The sequence below is a fragment of the Puma concolor genome, chromosome D3 (assembly GCF_028749965.1).
Source record: "Puma concolor isolate L17-30 chromosome D3, mPumCon1.1.hap2, whole genome shotgun sequence".
NCBI classification, from domain to species: domain Eukaryota; kingdom Metazoa; phylum Chordata; class Mammalia; order Carnivora; family Felidae; genus Puma; species Puma concolor.
This window is the reverse complement of record NC_141678.1, coordinates 28,405,199-28,422,813: the sequence shown is the minus strand read 5'-3', so window position 1 is coordinate 28,422,813 and position 17,615 is coordinate 28,405,199. Positions and strand designations below refer to the sequence as shown.

The 17,615-nt window shown below is 36.8% G+C and overlaps 1 protein-coding gene across 2 annotated transcripts in view; it reads right to left on the bottom strand.

The window, feature by feature from the left end:
* Positions 1 to 17,615, bottom strand: part of CLTCL1 (clathrin heavy chain like 1) — a 103,414-nt gene that overhangs the window by 67,260 nt on the left and 18,539 nt on the right. For both annotated transcript variants that reach the window (XM_086682271.1, XM_086682272.1), the window contains exon 3: positions 12,059 to 12,327. In XM_086682271.1, the coding sequence (XP_086538397.1) occupies positions 12,059 to 12,327 (269 nt within the window). The remainder of the gene's footprint in view (positions 1 to 12,058; positions 12,328 to 17,615) is intronic.

Sequence of the window (17,615 nt, the reverse complement as noted above, 5' to 3'; positions counted from 1 at the left end):
AATATTTCTCAAACATGATGATCTCCTTATAAATAAGTATGATTCCTAAAGGTATTTTTAACAACTTTATTGAGATATAATTCATATATCACATAATTCATTCATTTGAAGCATACTATCCAATGTTTTTCAGTTTATTTACAAGATTGTACAACCATCGCTAAAATGTAATTTGTAGTACTTTCATCCCTTAACAGAAACCTCATTTAGCAGTCAATCCCCATTCCTACCTCCCACATTCCACCCCCAGTTAAAGCAACTACCTACCCATTTTTGATCTCCGTAAATATTCTGAATGTCTCATAAAATGGAATCATACAATATGTGTTTTTTTGTGTTGGTATCTTTCACTTAGCTTAATATTTCCAAGGTTAAACATGGTATAGCACATATTAGTAGAGTTGACACTTGAGCAATGTGAGGGTTAGGGTCATGGACCCCTGACACAGTCAAAAACCTATAGCTTTTGACTCTCCAGAAACTTAACTACTAATAACTGTTGACTAGAAGCCTTAGCAACAACATAGTCAAAGAGCATGCATTTTGTATGTTATATGTATTATATACTGCATTCATTACAATAAAGTAAGCTAGAGAAAAGAAAATGTTAAGAAAATCATAAGAGAAAATACATTTACAGTACTATATTGTATTTACTAAAAAAGATCCATGTATAGGTGGACCCTTGTAGTTCAAACCCATGTTGTTCAACAGTCAACTGTACTTCATTTCTTTTTATTGTTAAATAAATATCACACTGTATGGAATATACATTTTATTTATGCATTTATCAGTTGATGAACATCTGGGCTGTTTCCACCTTTTGGCTAAAATAAATAATGTTGTAACTGATGGCTACCAGAGGGGAGGTGGGAGGGTGGTGGGAGAGTAAAATGGGTGATGGGGATTAAGGAGTGCACTTGCTATGGGCACCAAGTGTTGTACTGCAAGTACCCCTGAAACTAATATAACACTGTATGTTAACTGGAATTTAAATATAAACTTAATAAAATAAATAATGTTGCTATGAACAAATATTTGTATATTAGATTTTAGTAACAATTTTTATCTTAAAGTCTATTTTATCTGATATTAAGATAGCCATTCAGCTTCTTTTGGGCACAATTTACATGGTGTATCTTTCCCATTCTTCTTTCAACCCATTGTATCTTTGAATTTAAACTGTGTCTCTTGTAGACAGCATAAATAGTTGGATCATGGGTTATTGTTTTATTAATTTTTTTAATATTCTGCCAATCTCTGGGGAGCCTGGGCGGTTCAGTCAGTTAGGCGTCTGATTTGTGGTTTTGGCCCAGTTCATGATCTCACAGCTTGTAAGTTTAAGCCCTGCATCAGGCTCTGCACTGACAGTGCAGAACCTGCTTGGGATTCTCCCTCTCTCTTTCTCTCTCTCTATCTGTCCCTCCCCTGCTTGCATGCTCTGTCTCTTTCTCCCTCTCAAAATAAATAAATAAACTTAAAAAAAAAACATTAAATATTCTGCCAATCTCTGCCCTGTAAGTGTTGAATCCATTTAATGCAATTACTGATAAGGTAAGATTTACTTCTGACAGTTTGCTATTTGTTTTCTGTCTTAGGTCTTCTTTGTTTCTCTATTACTTTATTACTACCTTCTTCTGTGTTAAATAGAGATTTTCTAGTGGGTCATTTTGATTATCTCATTATTTCTTTTACGATTTTTATAGGTCACTTTCTTAGTGGTTGCCTCAGGATTATAATTAACCTCTTAATTTATAACAATCTAATTTGGATTAATATCAATATAATATCTATAGTATACAAAAACTTTGCATCTTTATAGCTCCATTCCTCCTTAGTTTTGTCATACAAAGTACATTATTCATATATTTTATCTACCTACTAACACAGATTTATAATCATTGCTTTAGTAGTCTTTTAACTCACAAGAAAAAAAAAGTCAAAATCAAAAACTATACTTATGCAATCTTTTATATTTTCCTATATAGTTATTCATACCAGTGCTCTTTATTTATTCATGGGTTTGCATTACTGACTTGGATCCTTTCACTTCGACCTGAAAGATTCTCTTTAGTATTTTTTATAGGACAGATCTATTAGAGACAAATTCTCTCAGTTTTTGTTTACTTGGAAATGCCTTAATTTCCCCTCCATTATTTGAAGAATAATTTTGCTAGATATAGAATCCTTGGTGGACAATCTTTCATTGTTTTTTTTAAAGCACTTTGATTATATCATACCACTGGCTTCTGGCCTGGATAGTTTCTGATGAGAAATCAGTTGTTAATCTTATTGAGAGTCCATTGTACAAGATTAGTTTACTTCTTTATAACTGCTGTCAAGATTCTTTGTCTTTTTTTTTTTTTTTTTTTTCAACATTTATTTATTTTTGGGACAGAGAGAGACACAGCATGAACGGGGGAGGGGCAGAGAGAGAGGGAGACACAGAATCGGAAACAGGCTCCAGGCTCTGAGCCATCAGCCCAGAGCCCGACGCGGGGCTCGAACTCACGGAGCGCGAGATCGTGACCTGGCTGAAGTCGGACGCCTAACCGACTGCGCCACCCAGGCGCCCCAAGATTCTTTGTCTTTTGATAGTTTAGTTATGATATATCTGGGTGTGGATCTCTCTGAGCTTCCTCAATGCATAGATTAATGGTTTTCATCAAATTTGCTAAGTATGGGGCCATTATTTCTTCAAATACTCTTTCTTCCCCTTTCTTTCTCTCCTTGTGGGACTCCCAGTATGTTTATGTTATCCTACTCAGTGGTATTCCACAAATCTATGTGCCTTTTTTTTTTTAAAGCAGGCTTTATGTCCTACATGGCGCTTGAACTCACAAATCTGAGATCAAGACTTGTATGCTTTACTGACTGAGTCAGCCAGGCAACCTCTAGGCTGTTTTTTTTTATTATATAATATTTTTTGTAATTTTGTTTTAGAGAGAGAGCACGCAAAAGCTCACATATTCATTTTAGATTCATTCTTATTTAAAATTTTTGATGCAACTGTAAAACTCACTTTTTTTGAATACAGTGTTATTGATGAATACACAATAATGAATATACAATGTGGATACACAATGTTACATTACTTTCAGGTGTACAACACAGTAACTGAACAAGTCTGTATGCTATGTGTTTTTCCTAGTTATTTATTGTTATGATTTATGTGGGGAGACACTGTTCTCACATTTTCCTTTAGTTCTTTGGGTATGCTTTCCATTAGTTCTCTGAACATATTTAAAACAGCTGACATAAAGTCTTTTTGAAAGTAACTCCAAGCCTGGGCTTCCTCAAAACAGTCTCTATTGACTACTTTGAGTATGGGTTATACTTTGTTTCTTTGCACATTTCATTTTTGCTGTTGTTGTTACAAGCCAGGTATTTTTTTTTAATTTTTTTTAAATGTTTATTTTTATTTTTGACAGAGAGAGAAAGACAGAGCATGAGCAGGGGAGGGGCAGAGAGAGAGGGAGACACAGAATCCGAAGCAGGCTCTAGGCTCTGAGCTGTCAGCACAGAGCCTGACGCGGGGCTCAAACTCACACTGTGAGATCATGACCTGAGCTGAAGTCGGACGCCCAAGCGACAGAGCCACCCAGGCGCCCTGCAAGCTGGGTATTTTAAATAACATAAAGTAACAATTCTGGAAATCAGATATTCCCCCTTTCCTGGGCTTACTGTAGTTGTGTGCTCAGCACATTTTCTGAACTGATTCTGTAAAGCTTGTATTCTTTGTCATATGTGGTCACTGCGGTGTCTACTCAGTTTACTGGTCAGTTAATAATTTGAAAGAGATTCCTTAAATAAATGCCTTGAGTCTCAGCCTTTGCTGAGATTGTGTGTGTGGGTTGAGACATGTCTTCAATATTCTGACAGGCAGCTTACAATATTACTTTAGCCTTTACATCCTGCCTGTACAGAGCCTCGGGATCAACCAGAGGTGAGAACTTAGGCCCTTGTCAATTCTTTCTTGGGAAGGTGCACAGCCCTGTGCATGTACATGGTCTTCCAGATTCCCAAGAATATATGCTGCAGCTTTTGAAAGCCCCCTATAAACACCTCATTCCACAGCCTTCTTTCTTTTTAATTTTTTAGTCAGCTTCTTATTTGCCTCAACTACTATCATTCCCACAGGCAGCTGGATGTTAAACAATTGCTACTGATGGTGTATGGTAAGTGTCCCAGGAGATAAGGCTGTTTGCACGGAGTAAGAAATAAAAGACAAGGTCTGTGAATGGAGATTTCCAAGAAATTGCTAGACATGTCAAATAAGGACATTTATCTGGGAAAGGTGCTTTTGGGGGAGCTCTAAACCATTCTTGCCTCCTTTAGAAGCTATTGCTGTATTTCACCAATTTGTGGAGCTATTGGTTCTCAAGGCTATCAACAGAAAGCTGTACGAAGGGGAATGGGAATAGCACAAGATAAAATGTCACTACACTTGCTGTTCTGAGATACAGCAAATGTTCTGAAATAAAAGTTCTCTGGATTTTTGTTAAGCCTGTGGTTAACTTCCAGAACTCTGAAAAAGTTGACTTGAGAATTTTTGCCAATGTTCTCACTGCTTTTATGGAGCAGATTTTCAAAGGTCCTTTCTCCACCAATCCTGATGTTCTGTGTATAATACTTTGTGTGGATGTATATCTCATTTCTCTTGGGTATATAACTAGGAGTGGAATTCCTAGGTCACATGTTAACTCTACATTTAACTTTTTGAGGAACTGCCAAACTATGCTGTGCATTTTACACTTACATTAGTAATGTTATGAGGGTTTTGATTTCTCTACATCCTTGGAAACATTTGTTATTGTCGATCTTTTTTATTATAGCCATCCTAGTAGGTATGAAGTGATACCACATTTTATGTTTGTTTTGCTTTTTAAAGTAAGCTCTACCCCCAATGTGGAGCTTGAAATCATGACCCTGAGATCAAGAGTTGCATGTTCTAGTGACTGGGCCAGCCAGGCGCCCCTCACATTGTGGTTTTGATTTGTATTTCCACAATGACTAATGATGTTGAACATCTCTTCATGTGTTACTGGCCATGTAGATAGCATGTTGGAGAAATACCTGTTCAAAGCATTTATCCATTTATAAAACGAATTATCTGCCTTTTTATTATTGAGTTGTAAGAGTTCTTTATATATTCTGGATACAAGTCCCTTGTTAGATATCTGATTTTTGAAATATTTTCTCCAAATGGTTATTTTTTCACTTTATTGATGGTATCATTTGTAGCACAAAAGATTTTGTTTTATCTGTTTTTCTTTTGCTGCTTATGCTTTTGATGTTGTATCTACAAAGGTTCTGCTTAACTCAAGGTCACTAAGATTGGCTCCTATGTTTTCTTCTAAGAGTTTTATAGCTTCAGCTCTTACATTTGGGTCTGATCCACTCTCAGAGGTAGGAGTTCAATTTCATGCTTTTGTACATACAGATATCCAGAGTTGCCAAACCATTTGTTGAACAGACTATTCTTTCCTTCACTGAATTGTCTTGGCATCCTTACCAAAACAATCAACTGACCATAAATGTAAAGGTATGTTTCTGGACTCTCAATTCTATCTCACTGATCTAATATGTCTATTATTATCTTTGTACTGTACTATCTTGATTACTGTGTGTAGCAAGCCTTGAAATTGAGAAGTATGCCTCCTCTTACTTTGTTTCGTTTTCATCAAGACTGTTTTTGGCTGTTCTGAGTTCCTTGCAATTCCATATGAATTTTAGGGTCAGCTTGTATAATTTCTACAAAGAAGTTAGCTGGTATTCTGATAGGGATTACACTGAACCTTCAGATCAATTTGGGGTGTATTAACATCTTAAAAATATTAACTACTATGAACATGAGATGTTTTCCCATTTATTTAGATCTTCTTTAATTACTTTCAACAGTGTTTTATAATTTTAATATAAGTTATACATATCTTTTGTTAAACTTATTCCTAAGTATTTTATTCTTTTTGATGCTATTATAAATGGAATTTCATTTTTTAATGGCTCATTGCAAGTGTATAAAAACACAATTGATTTCTGTATATTGATCTCGCTTTCTGTAACCTTACTGTACTTGTTACTTCTAGAGTTTTTTTTTATTGGATACCTTGGGATTTTCAACATACAAAATCATGTCATCTGCAAACAGAGATAGTTTCAATTATTCCTTTCAAATCATAATGCCTTTTATTTTTTTTCTAATTGCTCTGGCTACTTCCTAGTCCAATGTTGAACAGAAGTGGCAAAAGTGGACATCTCTGTCTTGTTCTGATCTTAGGGGAAAACTTTCAGTCTTTCACTATTAAGTAAGATGTTAGCTGTGTGCTTTTCTCAGATGCCCTTTATCAGGTTAAGGAAGTTCCTTTTTATTCCTAGTTTGTTGAACATTTTTATCAAGAAAGGTGTTAGATTTTATCATATGCCTTTTCTGTGTCTGCTGAGATGACCATATGGTTTTTGTCTTTTATTCTATTAATATTATGCATTATTTTAATTGATTTTTGGATATTAAACCTTACCTTGTGTTCTTAGACAAATCCCACTTGGTCATGACATATAATTCTTTTTATATGTTGCTGGATTCAGTTTATTAGTATATTGTTGAAGATTTTTACATCTATATTCAAAGGAGATAACAGTCTGCAGTTTTCTTTCCTTGTGATGTCTTTGTTTTTTTATCTGGGTACTACTGGCCTCAGAGGATGAACTGAGAGGTGTTCCCTCTTCTACATTTTGGAAAACTTTGTGAAGGATTAGTACTAATTTTTCTTTGAATATTTGGTAGAATTAACCAGTGAAACCATCTGGGTCAGAGTTGTTCTTTGTGGGTAGTTTTTTCATTACTAGTTGACTGTCTTAACTTGTTGTATAGGCTTATTCAGATTTTCTATTTCTTCCTGAGTCAATGTCAGTAATCTATGTCTTCCTGGAATTAGTCCTTTCATCTAAGTTATCAAATTTATTTGTATACAATATTCTTAGTATTCCTCACTAATCCTTTTTTTTTCCTCACTAATCCTTTTTATTTCTGTATGGTTTGTCCCACCTGTTTTTGTAAATAAAATTGTACTGGCATGAAGTCATGCTCATTTACATACTGTCTATGGTTGCCTGTACTAAAACTTCACAGTTGAACAGCTGTGACAAAGATGGTATTTTTTTGGCCCCAAAAGCAAAACACATTTACTATCTGGGCCTTTATAGAAAAAAATATGCTGACCTCTGGCTAAAAGAAAAAAGTAACACTTGAAGTACTCTGGTCAAACTGGAGCAAAAGGCTTTTGAGAAAGTATTAGAGGCAGGTATAAAGTGTGGAATGAACGAACTGTGATCTAGTTTTATAAGTCTTAGCTCAAAGCTTCATTCCAACCCCTCAGACATCATCATTTCTGGGGAAACAAACACATTTCCAGATCAGATTCAGTACAAAGATTGAGCTTCATGGAATAAAAAGGAAATTCAAAAACAAAAAGTATTTTGGGCAACTAGGGGAAGAGTAACAAAGGCTATACTGTGAATAATTTTGTTTCTGGTTGAGGTCCTATAATTCTAGGGTACTCTTTCTGAAAGCAACATAAAGGTTCAAAATGCGTAACTTTCCCCCTGACTCTTGAATAGCATGAAAGGCTATCGAAGAGAGATCTTCCAGCTCCCCTCCTGTCTTCACAAAGGGAGAGTAAATCAATTCTTTCTTTCTTTTTCTTTCTTTCTCTTTCTTTCTTTTTCTTTCTTTCTTTCTTTCTTTTCTTCTTTCTTTCCTTTCTTTCTTTCTTTCTTTCTTTCTTTCTTTCTTTCTTTCTTTCTCTTTCCTTCCTTCCTTCCTTCCTTCCTTCCTTCCTTCCTTCCTTCCTTCCTTCCTTCCTTCCTTTCTTCTTTTTCTTTCTCTTCTCTTCTCTTCTCTTCTCTTCTCTTCTCTTCTCTTCTCTCTTCTTTTCAAGGGTGAGGAGGGGCAGGAGGAGAGGAAGGGAGAGAATTCCAACCAGGCTCTACACCCAGCATGGAGCCCAAAGCGGGGCTTGATCCCATGGCATGAAATCATGATCTGAGCCAAAATCAAGAGGCAGATGCTTAACTGACTGAGCCACAAAGGTACCCCCAATTCTTTTTTTTTAATTTTATTTTTTAAAAGTTATATCCAAATTAGTTAGCATATAGTGAAACAATGATTTCAGGAGTAGGTTCCTTAATGCCCCTTACCCATTTAGCCCATCCCCCCTCCCACAACCCCTCCAGCAACCCTCAGTTTGTTCTCCATATTTATGAGTCTCTTCTGTTTTGTCCCCCTCTCTGTTTTTATATTCTTTTTGTTTCCCTTCCCTTATGTTCATCTGTTTTGTCTCTTAAAGTCCTCATATGAGTGAAGTCATATGATTTTTGTCTTTCTCTGACTAATTTCACTTAGCATAATACCCTCCAGTTCCATCCATGTAATTGCAAATGGCAAGATTTCATTCTTTTTGATTGCCAAGTAATACTCTATTGTGTATATATATATATATATATATATATATATATACACCACATTTTCTGTATCCATTCATCCACTGATGGACATTTGGGCTCTTTCCATACTTTGGCTATTGTTGATAGTGCTGCTGTAAACATGGGGTGCATGTGTCCCTTTGAAACAGCATACCTGTATCCCGTGGATAAATGCCTAGTAGTGCAATTGCTGGGTCATAGGGTAGTTCTATTTTCAGTTTTTTGAGGAACCTCCATACTGTTTTCCAGAGTGGCTGCACCAGCTTGCACTGCCACCAACAATGCAAAAGAGATCCTCTTTCTCCGCATCCTCGCCAACATCTGTTGTTGCCTGAGTTGTTAATGTTAGCCATTCTGACAGGTGTGAGGTGGTATCTCATTGTGGTTTTGATTTGTATTTCCTTGATGATGAGTGATGTGGAGCATTTTTTCATGTGTTGGTTGGCCATCTGGATGTCTTCCTTGGAGAAGTGTCTATTCATGTCTCTTGCCCATTTCTTCACTGGATTATTTGCTTTTTGGGTGTGGAGTTTGATAAGTTCTTTATAGATTTTAGATACTAACCCTTTATATGATATGTCATTTGCAAATATCTTCTCCCATTCTGTCAGTTGCCTTTTAGTTTTGCTGATTGTTTCCTTCGCTGTGCAGAAGCTTTTTATTTTGATGAGGTCCCAGTAGTTCATTTTTGCTTTTGTTTCCCTTGCCTCTGGAGACATGTTGAGTAAGAAGTTGTGGCCAAGATCAAAGAGGTTTTTGCCTGCTTTCTCCTCGAGGATTTTGATGGCTTCCTGTCTTACATTGAGGTCTTTCATCCATTTTGAGTTTATTTTTGTGTATGGTGTAAGAAAGTGGTCCAGGTTCATTCTTCTGTATCTCGTTGTCCAGTTTTCCCAGCACCACTTGCTGAAGAGACTGTCTTTATTCCATTGGATATTCTTTCCTGCTTTGTCAAAGATTAGTTGGCCATACATTTGTGGGTCCATTTCTGGGTTCTCCATTCTGTTCCATTGATCTGAGTGTCTGTTCTTGTGCCAGTACCATACTGTTTTGATGATTACAGCTTTGTAGTATAGCTTCAAGTCTGGGATTGTGATGCCTCCTGCTTTGGTTTTCTTTTTCAAGATTGCTTTGGCTATTCAGGGTCTTTTCTGGTTCCATACAAATTTTAGGATTATTTGTTCTAGCTCTGTGAAGAATGCTGGTGTTACTTTGATAGGGATTGCATTGAGTATGTAGACTGCCAATTCTTTCTTTTCATGCCAATACCATCTTGGAAATTTACCATGACAGCATGTGTCATATAGGTTTTACCTGTCTGTGACTCTCTCACAATTCATCTCAGCATCTGCAGGCTCTGTGTAAGGTACACTCCTCACCCCTCACATCACAAACATTAGCAACACCTGAGCTGTCTGCAACCTCTGCCCACCATAAGGGTCAGCAACATCCAAATCCTTTCAGTGGAAAGCCAAAGGAAGAGTTTCCAGAAAGGAGAAAAACTCCATAAACAGCATCTAATCTAGGGTTAGTAAAATTCCCAAGAGGCAATAATTCCAGCTAATAGATGATACACCACAGAAAATGGCCTACGTGTAAAATTACTCCTTTTATGGAATCTGGGCAATTAGACCCAAACAAACTGTTATGGGTGAACTATTATAATGTTATGTCACATGTAGAAGCAATGGGAATATCTATTATTCCAGATGTGATGTGACGTTTCCTACCAATAATATTGTCATTCCAGCTTAACTCTCAGCCCTGACAACCAGAAGTAACTGGGGCTGAATGGAAGCCATGGGCCTATCACGGAAAGGCTCTGTGGCTAAGCAAGTCCCTTAAATTACACCAAAGAACCCCCAGATCATCTGAGGAGACAAACTTGTCAGTGTAATACAAAGATGAAGGGTTAGAGCAGAGGTTCAACTCTCCCTCATCTATGCCTCATTCTGAGACAAATGCTAGGCCATCATCCAACTCTCCTCTCCCTGAGAGGCATCTCATGCACCTCCAGGTTCTAGCCATTTTATCTCTAAAATCTCAAGCTTTGCCTCAGGGTACCTGGCTGGCTCAGTCAATTAGAGCATGCAACTCTTGATCTCAGGGTTGTGAGTTCAAGCCCAACGTTGGGCATAGAGGTTACTTAGCAAAATAATAAACAAACAAATGAAAATAAAATCTCAGCCCTTGCATCTCCAGTTCATCTCTAGGCTCACTTCTTCTGGGCGTTGCAGAGTGGAGGAGACTTCCAAAGTGGAGAGAAGTACTCCTTCCAGCTTTGCTCACTCTTCACCCTTCTCATACATGTCTTTACTCCAGAATACACTTTATGGCTTTATTCCTGTATCTGCCTGTCAACTAGCTTCCCAGCCTCCAGTCTTCATGGTGGTCCCTCCTCAATATCACTGACAGCATTGTTTCTATCCCAACACGCTGCAGAGAAGGAAAATAAATCATATCACTCTCACTTTAAAACCCGTTGCACAATTCCCACTGCCAGCAGCATGTACCTCAGTCTTGCCCCCACCCATCTCTCAGCCTTGCCCCTCTAGCTGTCTCTTATGCATCCCATAGGTATCAGCCAAGGTGGATGACCCCGGACTCAAAGAAAGAGCCATTCTCTTCCACTTCCATGCCTTTGCACACACTTTCCTTCTCAAGTGCACTTTTATAGCCGCCAAAATGCAGCTTAGAGGCCCCCTCTGTTATGAGCGCTTTCTCTTACAGCTCCCACAGCACTTTCTTCGAATGTCTGACAGTTCTCTAAGTGCTAGAATTCCACATTTATACTTTCCCCACTAGGCTAAGGAAGACCATTCAATGGCTAGAATTAGCTAATAAAGATCTAAGACCAACATCCTATAGTACCAAGTATCTGGTAACTGAATTAGCCCCCAGGAATGAAAAAAGGAAGCACAGCAGAAAGTTACTGCTTTCATTATAAAAGTATACGAATTAGTAACATTCCATTAAAGCCCTAAAAAAGCCCCAAAACTACTTCCCATAAATCTATAAATTCCAAGTGCCTCTACAAAATTCCTCAACAATTCACTTCTCAAAACTGTGCCAGAAATAGTTTATGGAATGAATATCAGTAACCCAATGGAATACAGTATAGTTAATGGGCCAAAGTTAAATTACAATTCTTTTTTTTTTTTTTTTTTTTTTTTTTTTTTTTTTTTTTTTAATTTTTTTTTTTTTTTTTTCAACGTTTATTTATTTATTTTTGGGACAGAGAGAGACAGAGCATGAACGGGCAAGGGGCAGAGAGAGAGGGAGACACAGAATCGGAAACAGGCTCCAGGCTCTGAGCCATCAGCCCAGAGCCCGACGCGGGGCTCGAACTCACGGACCGTGAGATCGTGACCTGGTTGAAGTCGGACGCTTAACCGACTGCGCCACCCAGGCGCCCCTAAATTACAATTCTTATATGACCCAAAGTTTGGATTTCTTGTCAATTTCTAATTCTTTTAGGCTGGGACCTATTTCCTCTGCCTCACACCTATACCAATTTTAATATTACACCTTTACACTCCATCAGACCAGTCCCTGAAGGCAGCCAAAAGCTTACCTGAGCTGAGATGCCAACGAGGAGCAGCCACTTCTGATACTCATCAGTCCGGTAGTGGATCATCTGGCACCCTGCCAGACTGGCATGTCTATCAAACATCTTCACAGGCTGAGAGTCACCTTCCATGCTCCAGTGGTAGACTGTTGTCTCAGTCACAAGGGCAACAGTATTCACAGAGACCCATTTCCAGAAAATCACCTCTTCTGCCATGGTATGAGACTTCATTTTACTCTTCATTTCAATATTAAAGATTTGAAGTGTCTTTCCAGCTAGTATTTGATGTGATGGAGATTAGAGAAAGATAAATTGAAAATCTGAAAGACAAATTCTTACACTCTTATTTATTTATTCATTTATTTTTATTTAAAGTTTATTTTACTTATTTTGAGAGAGGGAAAGAGAGAGAGAGAGAGAGAGAGCGAGCACAGGAGGGGCAGAGAGAGAAGGAGGGAAAGCAAACCCCAAGCACTATAAGCATGGAGCCAGATATGGGGCTCAAACCCACGAACAGTGAGATCATGACCTGAGCTGAAACCAAGAGTTGGATGCTGAACCAACTGAGCCACCCAGGAGCCCCCATATTCTTATACTCTTAATTCTGAATCCTTTTAATATTATTTTAAGTTGTAAAACTTACAGCTAATCTGATTAAGAGGGGAAAGAAATTTGCCTGAGTAGTAATTAACCACACCTTGATGTCTCAATATTGAGAAGAGCCTCCTTCAGAAGAATGTAAAAGTGTGTAAATGTAGAATATATGAATAACAATCATAAATCAGTGCTTTTGTTTTTTATTTTTAATATTTATTTATATCTGAGAGAGAGAGAGGCAGAGCGCAAGTGGAGATGGGGCAGAGAGAGAGGGAGACAGACTCTGAAGCAGGCTCCAGGCTCTGAGCTGTCAGCACACAGCCCAATGCAAGGCTTAAACTCAAAAGCCATGAGATCATAACCTGAACCAAAGTCAGACACTTAACTCACTGAGCCACCCAAGGTGCCCCAGAAATTAGTTCTTTTGAAGCAACTATCAAGTGAATCAGTTTTAAATTGATTTTTTCTAGTTTTAAAATATTTTTTCAGGATAAGGCAACAACAATAAGACAATCTTTCTTTGGCATCTCCAACTTTCAGGAAAGAATACTATCATCCCTTCAAATTAAACAACTTGTCCACATAACAGGGTCATTTAATCTTAAATTCTAGATCAGTGCTGTTAAATAGAATTTTCTACAATGTTGGAAATGTTCTGTACCAGCACTACCCAGTACAGAAGACACTAGCTACATGTGGCTATTAGGCATTTGAAATGTGTCTGGTAAGACACATTTAAGGAAAATGAATTTTTACTTTCATTTAACTTTAATTAATTTAAATTTAAACAACCTCATGTGGGTAGCACCCAACAGGGCAACTAGGTTCTAGACAATAGGCTTTAGTATCCATCCTCTGGTAAGAGATTCATATTGTTTCCACCTCTGATAAAAAGCGGAGTTTTGATCTTTGTATCTATGCAAAACTTAGAACTAACATGAAATACTCTTTCCCCCCAAATTAGGACCAATGCAAGGATTATTTGACCACTTTTTTTTGGGCACTGTACAGGATATCCTAGCTAATGCAATAAGGCAAGAAAAGTAAAAGGCATAAAAACAAACAAACAAAAAAAGAAGTAAAACTGCCTTCATTCACAGACAACATAACTGTTTACAAAGAAAGTCCTAAGGAATCTACCAAACTACAAAGCATTATCAGCACTAATAGGTGAATATAACAATACTGCAGGATATGAGGTCAATATACAAAAATACCAACAGAATTTCTGGATGCCAGCAGCAAACAATTTGGAAATAAAATTTTAAACAGAACTGTAGTATCACTAAAAAGGAAAAAAAAAATCCCTCTCAATCAAGAATCCTATATCCAGAAAAACTGTCCTTCAAATATGAGGAAGAAATTAAAACATTCCAAGATAAACAAAAGCTAAGGGAGTCAGGTACCACTAGCACTCTTATAAGAAACGCTAAAGGGATTCCTGCAGGTTAAAAGGACATTAGATAGTAACTCAAAGCCATCTGAAGAAATAAAGATCTCAATAAAGGTAAATACATGGGTAATTATAAAAGCTAGTATTATTGTAACTTTGGTTTGTAACTTCATCTTTTGTTTTCAACATGATTTAATAGACTCCAATATTAAAAAATCAGTGAGTAGTCTAAAAACTAGTATTATTGTAACTAGTCTGTAACTATACTTTTTGTTTTCTACATAACTCAAGAGATGAATGCATAGAAAATAATAATTAGTTTATGTTTTTGGATACACAATGTATAAAGATGTAATTCTGCGACAATAAAAGAAGTGGGAATGGAGATGTAAACGAACAGAGTTTCTGTATGTTATCAATAGATACAAACAGAGAGGGAGGGAGGCAAACCATAAGAGACTCTTGAACACAGAGAACAAACTGAGGGTAGATGGGGGGGGTGGAGGAGAGGGGAAAAGGGTGATGGGCATTGAGGAGGGCACTTGTTGGGAGGAGCACTGGGTGTTGTATGTAAGTGATGAACCATGGGAATCTACCCCAAAAATCAAGAGCACACTTTACACACTGTAGGTCAGCCTATTTGACAATACGTTATATTAAAAAGATAAAAAATAAAAATTTTGCATAAAAAATGTTAAGCCAGTATAATTTCAAATTAGATTGTTATAACTTCAGAATGTTAAATATAGTCTCCATAGAAAACACAAAGAAAACAGCTGTAGAATATACACAAAAGAAACAAGAAAGGAGTTTAAATGTTTTCACACAAAACAAAAACAAAAACAAAAAACACCAAGTAAACATAAGGAAAAGATAGTAATGTAAGAAATGAAGGACAAAAAAGCCATAGAGTATGTAGAAAACAAATAGTAAAATGACAGAAGTCCTTCATCAGCACACATTAAATGTAAATGGATTAAACTCTCCAATCAAAAGACATAGACTGACAAAACAGATACAAAAACGTGATCCAACTATATGCTATCTAGCAAGACTCATTTTAGATCCAAAGACACAAAGAGGTCAAAAGTGAAAGGATGAAAAAAGATACTCCATGCAAATTGAAAGAGAGCAGAATGGTTAATTTCAGACAAAATAAACTTTAAATAAAAAAAATTGCAAAGAAACACATCATGCTAAGTGAAATAACCCAGTCAAAAAAAGACAAATATTGTATGATTCTACATATATTAGGTATCTAGAGTAGTCAAAATTGTAGAGACAGAAAATATAATGGTATATGCCAGGGACTGAGAGAGGAAGTTCCTCATTCCTTCCTCTCCTAGTTATTGTTTAATGGGTCCAGAGTTTCAGTTTTACAAAAGGAAAATAGTTCTGAAGGGGGATGGTAGTGATGGGTATACAACAATATGAATGTGCTTACACTAAAAAATGGTTAATATAATAAATTTCATTATATGTATTTAGCCACAATTTTTAAATATTGAAAAAAAAGTTGGAGATTTCAATACCCCACTCTCAATAATTAGACAACTAAACAGAAAAACATATTTGAATACTGCTGTCCAATTCAACCTGACATCTTTAGAACACATCACCCAACAAGAAAATATGTTCTTTCCAAGTATACCTGGAACATATTTGAGGACAGATCATATGCTGGCTATAAAAAAGTCTTAAGAAATTTAAAATTTGAAATCATATAAAATAAATTATCTGATTATAATAGAATTATTAGAAATCAATAATAAAAAAGTGGGATATTTCCAAATTTTGGAAATTCAACAACACACATGTAAATAACCCTTAGGGCAAATATACTGTTTTAAATGTCAAGATCTTAAAAGAAGATCTCAGCGGCTCCTGGCTAGCTCAGCATGCAACTCTTAATCTCAGGGTTGTGAGTTTGAGCTTCATGTTGGGTGTACAGATTACTTAAATAAATACTTTTTAAAAATGTACTTACAAAAGAAGATCTCAAATCAAGTAAGTTTCCACCTTAATAAACTACAGAAAGAGCCAACAAAACCCAAAGGAACAAAAATACAGAGATTAAGAGTAGAGCAAAACTCAAGGAAAAATAACAGGAAAGTAATACAGAAAAATCGATAAAACAAAAAATTGGCTTTTCACAACAATCAAGAAAACTGACAAACCTTAGACTGATCAAGAAAAAAAGACAAACCCAAATTACCAAAATCAGGAATAAAAGAGAGGACACCATTGGTGATCTTGAAGAAATTAAAAGGATTACAAGAAGAGTATGAACAATTTTATGCCAACACATTAGAAAACTTAGATGACTTGTATATAAATTCCTAGTAAGATAAATTACCGAAACTGACACAAGGAAGAAAATCTGAACAGATTTACAACAAGTGAAGAAGTTGAGTTCTTAGTTTAAAATTATCTCATAAAAGGGGCGCCTGGGTGGCGCAGTCGGTTAAGCGTCCGACTTCAGCCAGGTCACGATCTCGCGGTCCGTGAGTTTGAGCCCCGCGTCAGGCTCTGGGCTGATGGCTCAGAGCCTGGAGCCTGTTTCCGATTCTGTGTCTCCCTCTCTCTCTGCCCCTCCCCCGTTCACGCTCTGTCTCTCTCTGTCCCAAAAATAAATAAACGTTGAAAAAAAAAATTAAAAAAAAAAATTATCTCATAAAGAAAAACACAAACTCAGAAGGCTTTAACTGTTAAAGTTTATCAAATATTCAAAGACAATAGAAATATGAAGTCTCTCACAAACTCAGAAAGCAGAAGAGGGACCACTTCCCACGTCATTCTGTAAGGGAATACTAACCAAAGACAAAGTCATCACGAGAAAAGAATCCACAGACACTTATCACAAAAATGGAAGAGTCCTTAAAATATGAGTGAACCAAATCTAGCTATACATAAAAACAATTATACCCTATTACCAAGAGGGATTCATTCTAGGAATGCAAGGTTGGTTTGTCAATTCACATAATATATTACACTCTAAGGGCCCAAAACCATATGATCATCTCAACAGATGCATCAAATGCATTTGAAAAAGTCAACCCCTTCTCATGATAGAAGCTCTAAACAAAATAAAAATATAAGGGAACTTCTTCAACTTAATAAAGGGTTCATCTATCCAAAACCTACTGCTAACATCATATTCAATGATGAAAGACTAAATTACTTCCCCAATTTCAGAAATAAGTCAAGGATGTCTGTTCTTGCCACTTCTTTTTTAATTTTTATTTTGACAGAGAGAAAGAGAGAAAGAGAGAGACAGAGAGACAGAGAGAGAGAGAGAGAGAGAGAGAGAGGGACGGAGGGAGGGAGGGAGGACAAGAATGCACACACGCAGGGTAGGGGCAGAGAGAGAGGGAAAGAGAAAATCCCAAGCAGACTCCTTGCTGTCAGCACAGAGCACAACGTGGGGCTTGATCTCACCACCACAAGATCATGACCTGAGCCCATATCAAGAGTCGGACACTCAACCTCTGAGCCACCCAGACACTCATGTTCTTGCCACTTCTATTCTGCCAATGCAATGTTGAAATAAACTGAATAGAATCCAGATGAGAA